This window comes from Calidris pugnax, unplaced genomic scaffold (assembly GCF_001431845.1).
Source record: "Calidris pugnax isolate Ruff unplaced genomic scaffold, ASM143184v1 scaffold44, whole genome shotgun sequence".
Taxonomy (NCBI): Eukaryota; Metazoa; Chordata; class Aves; order Charadriiformes; family Scolopacidae; genus Calidris; species Calidris pugnax.
The window spans coordinates 3,394,863-3,407,097 of NW_015094506.1; the positions used below are offsets into that span (position 1 = coordinate 3,394,863).

General features: G+C 55.8%; 1 protein-coding gene across 1 annotated transcript; it reads left to right on the forward strand.

Moving 5' to 3' along the window:
- The first annotated feature begins 1,087 nt into the window (after positions 1-1,087).
- GGA1 (golgi-associated, gamma adaptin ear containing, ARF binding protein 1) lies at positions 1,088-10,791 on the forward strand. Its single transcript, XM_014964241.1, has 17 exons — positions 1,088-1,271; positions 1,725-1,809; positions 2,107-2,182; positions 2,694-2,792; positions 4,094-4,217; positions 4,717-4,817; positions 5,903-5,983; positions 6,403-6,540; positions 6,683-6,764; positions 7,182-7,289; positions 7,999-8,154; positions 8,897-8,961; positions 9,105-9,283; positions 9,388-9,671; positions 9,891-10,060; positions 10,308-10,418; positions 10,597-10,791. Exons 1-17 carry the CDS (start codon positions 1,241-1,243, stop codon positions 10,705-10,707), a joined length of 2,001 nt encoding a protein of 666 aa, XP_014819727.1. The 5' UTR covers positions 1,088-1,240; the 3' UTR covers positions 10,708-10,791.
- Positions 10,792-12,235: the final 1,444 nt, after the last annotated feature.

Genomic DNA, 12,235 nt, shown 5'->3' on the forward strand with positions numbered 1-12,235 from the left:
ACAACGAAGGCAATAAATCACCACAGGGACACAGACACGCTGTTCCTTCCAAGACCACTGGAGCACAGAGAAAACAAGCGGTATTGGGTGTCGCTGGCCTGGATTACCGGAGCTGCAAGGAGAAAGAGGACAAACAGCGCTTATATTGATGGAGCCCATAGTTACTCCCAGGGCTTAGAATTATAGAATAGTTAGGGTTGGAAGGGACCTCAAAGACCATCTAGTTCCAACCCCCCTGCCATGGACAGGGACACCTCCCACCAGACCAGGTTGCTCAAAGCCACATCCAGCCTGGCCTTAAACACTTCCAGGGATGGGGCATCCACAACTTCCTTGGGCAGCCTGTTCCAGTGTCTCACCACCCTCACAGTAAAAAATTTCTTCCTGAGATGTAATCTGAATCTTTTTTTTTTCCAATTTAAAACCATTTCCCCTTGTCCTATCATCACCCTTCCTGGCTTCACAGCCTCCCACACACTCTTTTCCCCCAGAGCACTCAGCCAGGCGGGAGAAGGCCGGGGTGGGACCCTCCAGGGGAGAAGGGGCAGCTGTTCAAAGGTGACTCCCCCCGGGACACGGAAACCGGCTAATGGCTCTTCTAACATCTCCTAAACCACCACCCGGCCCCCTTTCCCCAAGACACCAGCCCCTCTAGATCACAAAGGCCCGAGGTCAGGCAGTGCGGGCCCACTCCGGCCAGGACCGGGCCCCGTTCCGGCGAGCACAACCCACGCGCCAGCCCCGCGGGCCCGTGTCCTTTTAAAGGACACGCGGCTTCCCCTCCGGCGGGCGGAAGTGCCCCGGCTCCCTACCGGAAGTGGCTTCATCTGCCAGCATAAATGCTCTTCCGGGAAGGGTCGGTGTCAGTGTAGTGGTTAGTTACCGGCCTCCTGCCTCGCCCCTCTTTCCCTCCCTCTCTCTCCTTCTTCCCGGCGGCCCTTCCGCTTCCTTCCCCCTTCCCCTTCCTTCCCCCTTCCGCGCGCGCCTTTCTCTCCCCTGCGCCGTGAACTCGATGGTGCAGCTGGGCGTGGCCCGGCAGGGGGCGCGCTGGGCGCGGGGCGGCGCTGTGTCCCGCCGACTTCCGGGCGCTCTATGGTTTGGGGGGCCGCCGGAGCGGCGCTCTAGACGGTTCGGTGCGCTCTCCATGGCTCGGCGGCGCCGGGCCGGGCGGCTGGGAGGCGGCGGCGGCGGTGGTGCGGCCCTGCCCCGCTGAGGAACCGGCCCTCCGGGGCCCTCCGCCATGGAGCCCGAGACGCTGGAGGCGCGGATCAGTGAGTGCGGCCGGGATCGGTTCTTCCCTCCACTGACAGGGCCCGGCCCGCCGAGGCCCCGGGGAGGTGGGGGGTCGCACGAAGCGAGGTGTCAGGGCAGGCCGTGCAGAGGGGGCGGCTTGGGGCAAATGGGGATGTCGGGACCAGGCGTGAGGGGTGGGTGGCCGTGGGGATGGCTGTGGGTCTGGGGGTGTGGGCGGAGCGTGGGGCTCGGAGCTTGTTGGTGGGTGGTCGTGCAGCAGTTGGGGGGGTGGGGGTGTCAGTGTGTGCTGCTGGTAGGGAAGTGGTGGTGGGAGTTTGTGAATGAGTGGACGCAAGCAGGTTTTACCTTCCATGCTGTCCTCTATCGCTGGCAGAGAGGGCAGGGAGGGCGTAGGAGCAATGTTGCCCCTCGCCTCTACAGGGTAGGAGCCTGGGGAGACTTGCTCACCAACCCACTTCTCCCACTCGCAGACAAAGCCACAAACCCTCTGAACAAGGACCTGGACTGGGATGGCATCAATGCTTTCTGTGAGCAGCTCAATAAGGAGCTAGAGGGGTAAGTGCTTCTCCCTTCCCCCAGGCTGCTCTGGGTCACAAGCCTGAGTTATGATTGCCTACCCGGTGAGATTCAGTGGGGTTGTCCTGAGAGCTGAACAGGCATGAAGCAGCTCAAAGTGGGGGTGGGTGGGGTGTCCTGGTCCACTAACAGAAGGTTCACACAGGGTTTTAATGTCTTATCAGTGCCTTAAAATTGCAACATGTTTTTCAACCCTGGTTTCCCAGCTGGAAATAATTGGTAGCAGCCTTTTCATCAATAACCGGTCACCTTTTTTGTTTCCCTCGCTCCTTCCAGCCCTCCACTTGCTACCCGACTTCTTGCCCACAAGATCCAGTCTCCACAGGAATGGGAAGCTATCCAGGCCCTCACGGTAAGGGCATTGCAGGCTGGTAGAACTAGATGGAGGGCCAGGGTGTGAGGTTGCTCCAGTTTGACTGGAGGAGCACAAGAAGCTTTGAACTCACTCTGAGAAAGCCCTGGAGCACCTGAGGGTGGGAGAGGGGCTGAAGGTTGTTCCACAAGAGAGAAGGGGTGACTTTTAGGAAAGGTCATGTTCCTGGGCAGGATCATAGCCTATTGAAGTCAATGGAAAGCTTTTTATTCCCTGAGTGTCATTGTGGATCTATACTGTGAAACCTCAGTGTTTGTGAACTCTAAGGATATTCCCCCCTGGGGGCTGTTGTTGTTTTCTCCAAAGAGGAAAATCTTCCTGCTTCCCTTTGGAAGGGTGATTGGCCACTTGGGAGGGAAGGGTGGTGTCCCCCCGCGCTGCTATGAGGATAGCTACAGGCTCTGTGCCTGGCAAGGGGGGAGCATGAGAGAACTGGCTCTTGAACCCGCTGCTGACCCCCTGCTGGGGCTCACCCTGCCCCTCTCCCCAGGTGCTGGAGTCCTGCATGAAGAGCTGTGGCAAACGCTTCCATGACGAGGTGGGCAAGTTCCGTTTCCTCAATGAACTCATCAAAGTGGTATCACCCAAGGTGGGTCTCAGGGCATCGTGCTGGAGGGGACCGGAGCCTGGTGGCAGGAGGGCTTTGAGAAGCAGTGGCTGAACAGAAAGGTCAAATGCCTACTGGGATGTGGGGGAAACAGGACAGTGCTAGTAGGAGATTTAGTCTCCCTTCCCTGGTGAGTTTTCCAGCAGGAAGGTGAGCCTTCACCTGTCTGCTCCCATGTGATTCTTGATTCAGGAAGCTGAGGGCCAGCTAGATGTGATGCAGACAGTATTTATGAGACTGAGTTCATCTGCGTGCCTGGAGTCACCTTCCCCTCATCTGTGGTGTGCCCTGTCTGTGCTGCACGTGCTCCTGAACCTCCCTCAGCTTTGACAGCGTGACCATGTCTCTCCCAGGTGTCCCAACCTGGTTGAGACACTCTCAGAGGGCAAGCCCAGGCCTGGTCAGTGGTGCTCTGGCGAGTCCATCTGAAGCACCAAGTCATTACCTGCTCCTCTGCTGATGCTGCTGTTCCTGCAGCAGAACAAGCTGTGCGTGCTGTCCTATTCAGCCAAAGCAGTTAAAACCAGCAAGTACAGAGTTAAGGGAACACAAACCAAATATGACTAAGGAAAACCTTTGTCTGCCAGTCATAGCTTGTGATCTGTGATGATGAATAGCCAGGGATAGTGACAGCAGCACCCTAAAGTCCTCTTGCTAGGCACCCTAGAGAACGTCCTTGACCTTAAGCCACAGGTCTCTGGTGGCCCATGCACTGTTTCTACCACCAGTGCCCCCAGCAAACCCATGGGAGAAGGGTGAAGGATAATTGTATGGCAGGGGGAGAGCTGTAACATTTGGACATCTCACCACTGCGTGCTGGTTGTCTGAGGCTCACCTAGCTGCACAGGGTACACTTGTGCTGCAGAGTGCCCCTGAGAGAGAGGTGGAGGGCCCTGCCCCAGGGACCGTTACCCACAGCCCTTCCCCTCCCAGCCCTGCTTTCTGCTTGTTCCTGAAAAGCTGCCTCTCCAAAAAGCTTCCGTAATCAGTACCCTTTCCTTCACAAGGTGACAGAGACCTGCCTCAGCCTCCCCACCTGTCCCTGTGTGGTGTTGAGGGGCTGCTGGTGCATTTCTCCCACCTCTTGTGTTTCCTGTGGTGGAAACTTAAGCACAGCATAGGACGTGTTGCAAGGGCCTCATGAGCTTTCCTACTTGCTTCCTCTTTCCCTGCTCCTTGTGCCGTTGGGAACGGTCTCACTTCTCCTGGGGGAGGGGAGAAGAACAGGCCAGGGCTGCAACAGCTCAGATCAGCTTCAAGCTACCACTTCTCTCTTCCTCTAGTATCTTGGCAGTCGGACACCAGAAAAAGTGAAGTCAAAGATCCTGGAGCTGATGTACAGCTGGACACTAGGGCTGCCTCATGAGGTGAAGATCTCGGAGGCCTACCAGATGCTGAAGAAACAAGGTGAGAAGCAGTGCTCTAGAAAGGGTGATTTGCCCCCCCTCTTTTTTCATCTGCACAGCATCCCAAACAGACTCCCTTTTCTGTGCCCAGACCCAGCACATCCAGGAGTCTGCCTGGTTCAGCAGCAGGGGCAGGCAAAGGAGCGGGTGCCTTGGGGCTCCTAGCTGTGCAGAGGGATTACGGGTGGTCTGAGGAGTTTGATGGGATGGAGGGGACATCTGCTTGCTGCTGCAGGAGATGGCACTGGAAGGGGCTTGGGCTGGAGGGATGCAAGTGCTTTGGTGGTCAGTGATGGATTTTTCTAAGATGGGATATTGGTGGAGAGTGGGGACCGTTTCTTGCATGAAAGCACAATTCAGGATCATGGGTAGTGGGAGCAGACCCAAACCCTCTCAGTCCCAGCTGGGTTTGGTGATCCATTAGGGATAAAATGACCTAGGTGGCAGTGCCATCCCCAGTGGGTGAGGCCTACTGACTTCTCCATTGCTTGCTGCTGCAGGCATCGTGAAATGTGACCCAAAACTGCCTGATGACGCTCCTTTTCCGCCTCCTCCCCCTCGGCCCAAGAACATCATCTTTGATGATGAAGAGAAATCCAAGGTAAGGGCTCTGTGGAAGGAGAGGGACAGCGGGCAACATCTTCCCTGCTCCAGGATCAACTGTCCTCCTGGGGTGGAGACCCAAAAAAGAGTCAAACTCCCTGCTCCACATGTTGCGCTTCAGAAAATGCATCACAGGAGTGCTGAGGGCCCACTCCAAAATCATGACAAAGAAAACAGCCAGCCAGAGGTGGGCAATGTGGGTCTGTTTGACCTTTGGAGCTCTTAGCTGCAGGTAGATGCAAAGGGTAAAGCGCTGACATTAGCCCAGCAGATTCTGGGGAGTTTGCTGCTCTGTGATCTCCAGGCTTCTGAGTTATCTGGCCATGAGGTTTAAATCCCAGCCGCAGATGCTGCTGCTGTTATCTCTTCCCCACCCCCAGCACTGCAATCTACTTATTGCCCAACTACTTATACCCTCCTGGACCCATCCTGTAGTGCCTTTCCATGCGAATTGTGTCACCACTCAGGCACACCTCTGCCTTATCGATGCTGATGTATTTAAGCAAGTATTGGGCTCCTCTGGGTCTGCTTCTGCAGCAGAAGCGTGGTGCCAGTTTGCTGCAGGGGTCACAGTGTGCAAATGAGGGTTTGTAGGTGGCCGGTGGAACTGTTCAGTGACCACAGAAGGAGAGAGAGAGTGGGAGTTTGCTTTCTTCACCAATTGCACTGGCAAAGAGGCACGTGAAGAGGTCTGAGTAGGAGTTCATTACAATCCTACGGCAATTCCTGTGTTAAACTAGGCTTTCTCTCCTTCTCAGTAGTAGTGCTGCTGTGCTCCAGGGTCTCCGTGGTGCGTAACGGGCAGGTAGGAGCAGGTTTTCAATGCAGAGGGTCTTCGGGGAAAGACCTGTCTTGCATAACCAGACCCACAACAGGAAAAGGAAGCCCAGTTGTACTCCTTGCCTCCCTGGTCTCTGACAGCCCACAGGCTCTTGTGGCTGGGCTTTCCAACGGCTGGCTTTTTCTGCTGCCTCTGCCAGATATGAGTTTGGAGCAGGGGTAACTCCACTGGCTCTAGTGTTGCAAGAGTGACTCTGGCTGCCACCCCTCAGCTTGGGTTCAGAGGCACCTTCTCTTTTGCAGATACTGGCTCGTCTCTTGAAAAGTTCCCATCCTGAAGACCTCCGGGCTGCCAACAAGCTCATCAAGGAGATGGTTCAGGAGGTACGGCTGGGAGGAAGGGGAGCTGGAGGGATCACGGTCTGGGTGGCAGTGGTTGGCACCAAGGAAGCAGTGGTGCTCTGTCCTCACACAGAGGAGCTTCTGCCAAAAGTTTGCAGCAGCAGCTGCTAAGGAGCTCTTACGTGATTTCTGCCATACCTTGGCTACTTGAAGGAATGGCTCTGGGTGCTTTCTGTGGCCCAAAGCCCTGCTGCAGCACTGGATCTGCCGCAACGCCACTCGTGTCTGGCAAGTGCTGGCCCAGAGATGATCTAGAGTTTTCCACTGAAGTGGGGGCTGTTTTGAGGGCAGTGTTGCTGTGCCTTAGTCCAGGGAGTTGGCGTGTTGGCTGGCCCAGCCTTCCTCCTCTCCAAGTTGCAGAAAAGAGCGAGCACATCCTTCCTCATGTGCTTCCCCTCCAGGACCAGAAGCGCATGGAGAAGATCTCCAAGAGGGTGAATGCTATCGAGGAGGTGAATAACAATGTGAAGCTACTGACAGAGATGGTGACAAACTACAGTAGGGGAGAGACAACAGAGAGCAATGAGGACCTAATGAAGGTGAGGAAAGGCCATCCCAGCATCCTCCCTGAGCTTAGCAGAGATGGGTGACCCCTATCTCCTGAAGTTTGTCCTGCCTGTTTTGCACCCCTAGCTGAGCATCCTGCTGCTCCCTTCAGCACCCCTTTCTCCTCTCCCTCAGGAGCTGTATCAGCGCTGTGAGCGCATGAGGCCCATGCTTTTCCGGCTCGCCAGTGACACAGAAGACAATGATGAAGCTCTGGGTAAGCATACCTGGCCTTTCTCATTCTGTCCCCTTCTCCCTCTGTCTTCTTTCAGGGACCCTGGGCTTGGGCTGCCCATGTCATGGCATCTGTCAGTGGCCACTGCTCTGTTTGGGGTGGTTACTTAGTCTATAGCTTGGCGCTAAGCAGGGACACGTGGCAGCAATCAGGAGTGTTACAGGCTTCCTCCACTTCACTGTAGGAACAACACTCGTGCTTGTCCTGCTCAGGCTGCCATGGAGGTGTCAATGTACCCTGATGCCCTTTGCAGCAACAATTGCAAAAACTCTCTCTGCAGTGGGCTGCTGTCAGCTCCTTGGGCCTTGCTTTGAGGGAGTAGACAGAGTTGGGGTATAAAAGTCACTCTCTTTGTTTCTTTATGGTTTTCAAACTTAATTCCCACCTATGCCATTTCAGCTGAGATCCTGCAAGCCAATGACAATCTGACACAGGTGATCAATCTCTACAAGCAGCTTGTGCGGGGAGAAGAAATCAATGGGGAGACGGTGGCTGGCCCCCTTCGAGGTGAGGAGAATTGGGGATTGGGGACAAGAAGGTCAAGCAGAGGGGCCCTGCTGCTGATTTCCTGCAATATAAAAGAAGATGGAGAGCAGTGGAAAGTTGAAACCTGCAGGAGGTTGGAGTGGGGCTGGTAAAACGAGGAAATGGCCTGTGGAGATAACTGACTCATGAAGAGAGGGAATTGGAAGGAAGAGCAGAGTAGGGAATGCCCTCTCCCAAGTGTGAGGAAAGGTGGGAATTGGTGTCAGTGCACTGGATAGAATCACAGAATTGACTAGGTTGGAAGGGACCTTTCAGATCATTGAGTCCAACCATCAACCTGACACTGACAAAAAGCACCACTCAACCATGTCCTTGAGCACCACGTCTACCCATATTTTAAATGCCTCCAGGAATGATGATTTCACCACTTCCCTAGGCAGCCTGTCCCAATGTTTGATAACCCTTTTGGTGTAAAAATTCTTCCTAATAGCCAATCTAAACCTCCCCTGGTGCAGCTTGAGGCCATTTCCTCTTGTCCTATTGCTTGTTATTTGGGAGAAGAGACTGATCCCCACCTCTGTACAACCTCCTTTTAGGTAGCTGTAGAGAGCGCTAAGTTCTCCCTTCAGCCTCCTTTTCTCCAGGCTGGACTCCAGTTTCCTCAGCCACTCCTCAGTAAGGATAAGGACTGGATAAGGTTTCTGTCTCTCAGCTTGTTCCTTCTTTGCAGGTAGCACCTCAGCGCTTTTGGATCTGTCAGGCCTGGATCTTCCGGCAACAGGCCCTTCCTACCCAGCCTTGCCCACCCTTTCCAGTGGCTCAGCAGTCCCTGTGCCTGACCAAGCTGGTTCTGTCTCCTTGCTGGATGATGAACTCATGTCTTTAGGTGAGAAGGCCAGAGCAAAAGCTCGCTGTTATCTCTTTGACTCTGGACAATCTGTGTGGATGGTTCTCCTTGTGGCAGGAGCACAAATGGGGGAGAGCTCTGGGAGAGGTGAATAACAAAAGACTAAGAGGTGGCCTTCACTTAGTGTGAGTGAGGAAGAAGAAAAGACCCTACTATGATTCTGAACTTCTGTCCCATGGTGTTTTCCTGGCTAGTCAGAGAGAGCCTGCAGGCCCTCTGATTTGCTCTGGGAAAACTGACCTGGCAGGTAAATCGAGAGTGATGCAATGGCCATCCCCAGATGGGATCACAAGGGTGGATCACCCCCAGCTCCTCATGTTTACTCCGTGCAGTTGAAGCCACAAGCTATCAACAGGCACATGGGGCTGCCGGAACTGTTCACGTGGAAGTCTTGCAAGGTGTCAATCCTGCTTTTTCCAACAAAGTGTCTGTTTCCTAAGATAGATGCTTTTGAGTACAGCATAAAGTAGATGATGTGGTCAGTGGGGCTTGTCAGCCCAGTAGTATTCACTTCTCTGCCAGTTGTAGTGAGAATTAGACTGTAAAGGAGGATCTCTGGGCAGAAAAAACACTCCCGGCTCTCCCCCATGCAAGGATGGGAGCCAGAGATGGCGACCACCTTGGTGGTTCTGCCCTGATGCTTCTGTGTCTTATTCAGGCCCCATTTAATGCTCTTATCTGCTTGGAAACTAAGCTTCATGTTTGCTTTTACCCCTGACAGGCCTGAATGACCCAGCACCACATCCCGCCCAGGCTGGTGACAGCAGTGGCTGGAACAGCTTCCAGGTACTGTGCTGGGAGCTGGGGCAGAAGATGGGGAGGGTGGTGGAAGCAACAAATGGAGTAGGCATGGAAGTGTCCCTGGTGTGATGGTTGGTGCTGATACACAACCTTGTTTGGGGGGGCTCTGCTGTGCACTCTTTCTACAGTCATCAGACAGCAACGAGCTCGGAATCACCCCTATCGTGGCAACACCGCCAGTCAAAGCAGATGCTGGTGCATCCTCCCCCAAACCTTCTCCTCTCACCAGTGGCCTGGATGACCTGGACCTCCTGGGCAAGACTCTGCTGCAACAGTCTCTGCCTCCAGAGTCCCAACAAGTGCGATGGTAAGCAGGGGAAGGTCAATCTTGCATATCTCCCTATCCATTTCTGGGGTGCTGGACATGACATTTCAGTGTCCCATTCCACTCCTCGCTCTCTCCCCCTACAGGGAGAAGCAGCAGCCACCCCCCCGGCTCACCCTGAGGGATCTCCAGAACAGGAGCAACTCTGGCACCATGGCCCACAATCCCAGCACTCTGCCTGTGCTCCAGAGTGTTTCTCCTAACCCCACGCTGCCCCTGTCCTCAGAGCTGCCCGCCCCTGCTACGCTTCCAAAAGCTGCCACCACGCCAGCTGGAAGCACTGCAGTCCCACCACGGCCTCCTGCCACCACGCTGCCCCAGGAGATCTCGCTGGCCAACATCACTGTGCCTCTGGAGTCAATCAAACCCAGTAAGCCAGGGTGAAAGATGGGGGGAAGCATGGCGGGGAACAGACCACGTGCACGTGGAAGGGAAGAGTGTGAGGAAACTTCTTGCTTGTTGGATTTTGTTGAGGTTGAGGAGGAGTGGTATCTCCTGTCACTTGTATAGAGCTTGGGTGATGGGGAAAGGTTGCTGCAGGGCCAGCTCCCTCCTGGCTGACTGCTGCCTGCCCCTGCCTCTCCCACAGGCAGCATCCTCCCTGTGACAGTGTATGATCAGCACGGCTTCCGCGTCCTCTTCCACTTCGCTAAGGATGCCCTGCCCGAGAGGCCCGATGTGCTTGTGGTGGTGATTTCTATGCTCAGCACGGCCCCACAGCCCATCCGCAACATCGTCTTTCAGTCTGCTGTCCCCAAGGTAAGGTGGCTGCTGGGGCTGAGGTCCCCAGGCTGGGCTGAAGCATGATGCTGCCTGTGCAAGAAGGGCAGGGTGGGTGGAGAGAGCTCTGTGGGGCTGAGAGCGAGTTGCCTTGCCTTCAGATTAACAGGAATCAGCACAATGGTTTTCTCTTTGACTAGACAGTGGAAGCTCCCCAAATACAGGAGAAAAGCCTCTGGTTGCCAAGTCCAACTCAGGAATGCAGGATGCTCTTCTCTCTCCCTAGGTGATGAAGGTGAAGCTGCAGCCTCCCTCAGGCACAGAGCTGCCAGCGTTCAACCCCATTGTCCACCCCAGTGCCATCACACAAGTCCTGCTGCTCGCTAACCCACAGAAGGTAAAGGCACCATCCCTAGGGCATGAGCAGGCTGGTCTTGCTGCCTGGGCAAAGCCTGGTTACCCTGTCCCTCTTCCCTCTGCTCTCTGGAGCTTCCTAGAGTCCTGAATGGTTTGTGCCTTATGACTTTCTTTCCCCTCCTCCTTCTGACTACTTATTTCTTCTCCCCTGTTTTCAGGAGAAAGTGAGGCTACGATACAAGCTGACCTTCACCATGGGAGAGCAAACTTACAATGAAATGGGGGATGTGGACCAGTTTCCCCCGCCGGAGTCCTGGGGAAACCTCTAGGGCTACCGCACAAGTTGCAGGCACTACATTGCAGAGTCCTTGGGAAGCCACCAGCCCTGTGGGGCTGGAGCAGCCCGAGGAGACGGGGAGGGTGGGTGGGGGGCTGCTGCTCACGCTCTATTCTCCAGACGGCCGGGTGAGGGCCAGAGGGAGCGTGCCTTGAGGAGGAGAGCAGAGACGCCAGAAGATGTTCATCCCACAAGACTGGGAGTGGAGTGAAAAGCTTCGTGTGGGTGAACAGTTGCCTTCCCTGCTCTTCCGAAGGCATCACTCCCTCCCTAGTCTGTCCAGCTTCTCTTCTAACCCTGCTTTCCCCCTAGGTGCAGTGGGGAACAAGGATGAGGAGCTTAACAGCCTCAGCCTGGGGCAAGGCCTAGCGAAGGAAGATCCTTTTCCTTTTCTGTCCCCACCGCGCTTCCCAGCCCTTCAGCTGCTTCGTGCTCTGCGGTGCTCCCTCTTGTCCCCTTTGTCCCCTCCTTGGAGCTGGTGCCTGGTGGTTCCCTGTCTGGTGGGATCTCACTGGAGCTGGTGTGGAACAAGGCTGGACAGAAATTGTGTGTCTTTCCAGCACCAGGGAGCCACCAGCAGAGCTCCCTTGGTGGGAGGTGGGCCCTGGGGTGGGAGCCTGGGGGCTAGGAAGGTCTCTGTGTCTTCCTGTCCCCTTTAGCTGGAGCTCCTGGGCACTGAACCCCCACAGTGAGAAAGCCCACACCCTTCCCATGTGCTTCATCTGCCACAGTGAGCTCTGGGGGGACTGCTGCTGGACTCTGTCCCACTTGCCAGCCCTGAGAGGGGTGTGCTGGGCGGCGCTGAGTCTCCCCAACAGCCTCATGCCCAACAGGGGGAGGAAGCAGCACATGGTCTTCCTCCCCCTGGCTGGGCTGGGGAGTGTGGTGGGTCAGGGGGGCTTTCTCAGCTCCTCAGCATCTTCTCGCTGTGGGGTGGGTGATGGGCTGGGAGTGGAGGAGAGGCTGGAGCCCAGCACATCACCAGAGGGCACCACTCAGCCCAGCTCTGCACTGGGAGCCCAGCTCTGCACTGGGTGGGGGGTACGGGGGGGTACAGCCGTGCCTTGCACACCTTCACCCGCAGCCGTGGGCTGGCCTGGCTCCCTGCGGCGGGGAGGGGGCTCGCCCCAGCCGCCTGATCACTGTGACACAAGAGCGGGGATCTGCAGGCACGGAGGAGACCAGAGGGTGGCACGTCCCCAGCGATTCCCTATCCCCGTGGGACTTGGCGGCCCACAGGAACCATTTCCCATCAAATCCCTAAACTGGTTTTAACAGGGCCTGACCTTAAAAGCAAGGGCAGGCTGCTCCCCACATTGGCTTGCCAGAGGTGGGAGGTGGGGGTGAGCAGCGTGCCTCGTGCTCTCGGCTTGGGGACAGCGGAGGTGAGGTGTTTTGGAGCTGGGCACAGCAAGCGGTGGAGGAGAGGGGGAAGGAAGGTCTTTGTGCTGGGGTTCTGCTGTGTCCTACTTCCCTTTCTGGTCTCTTTTCAGGGTTTTGTATGGGTTTTTTCTTTGCAG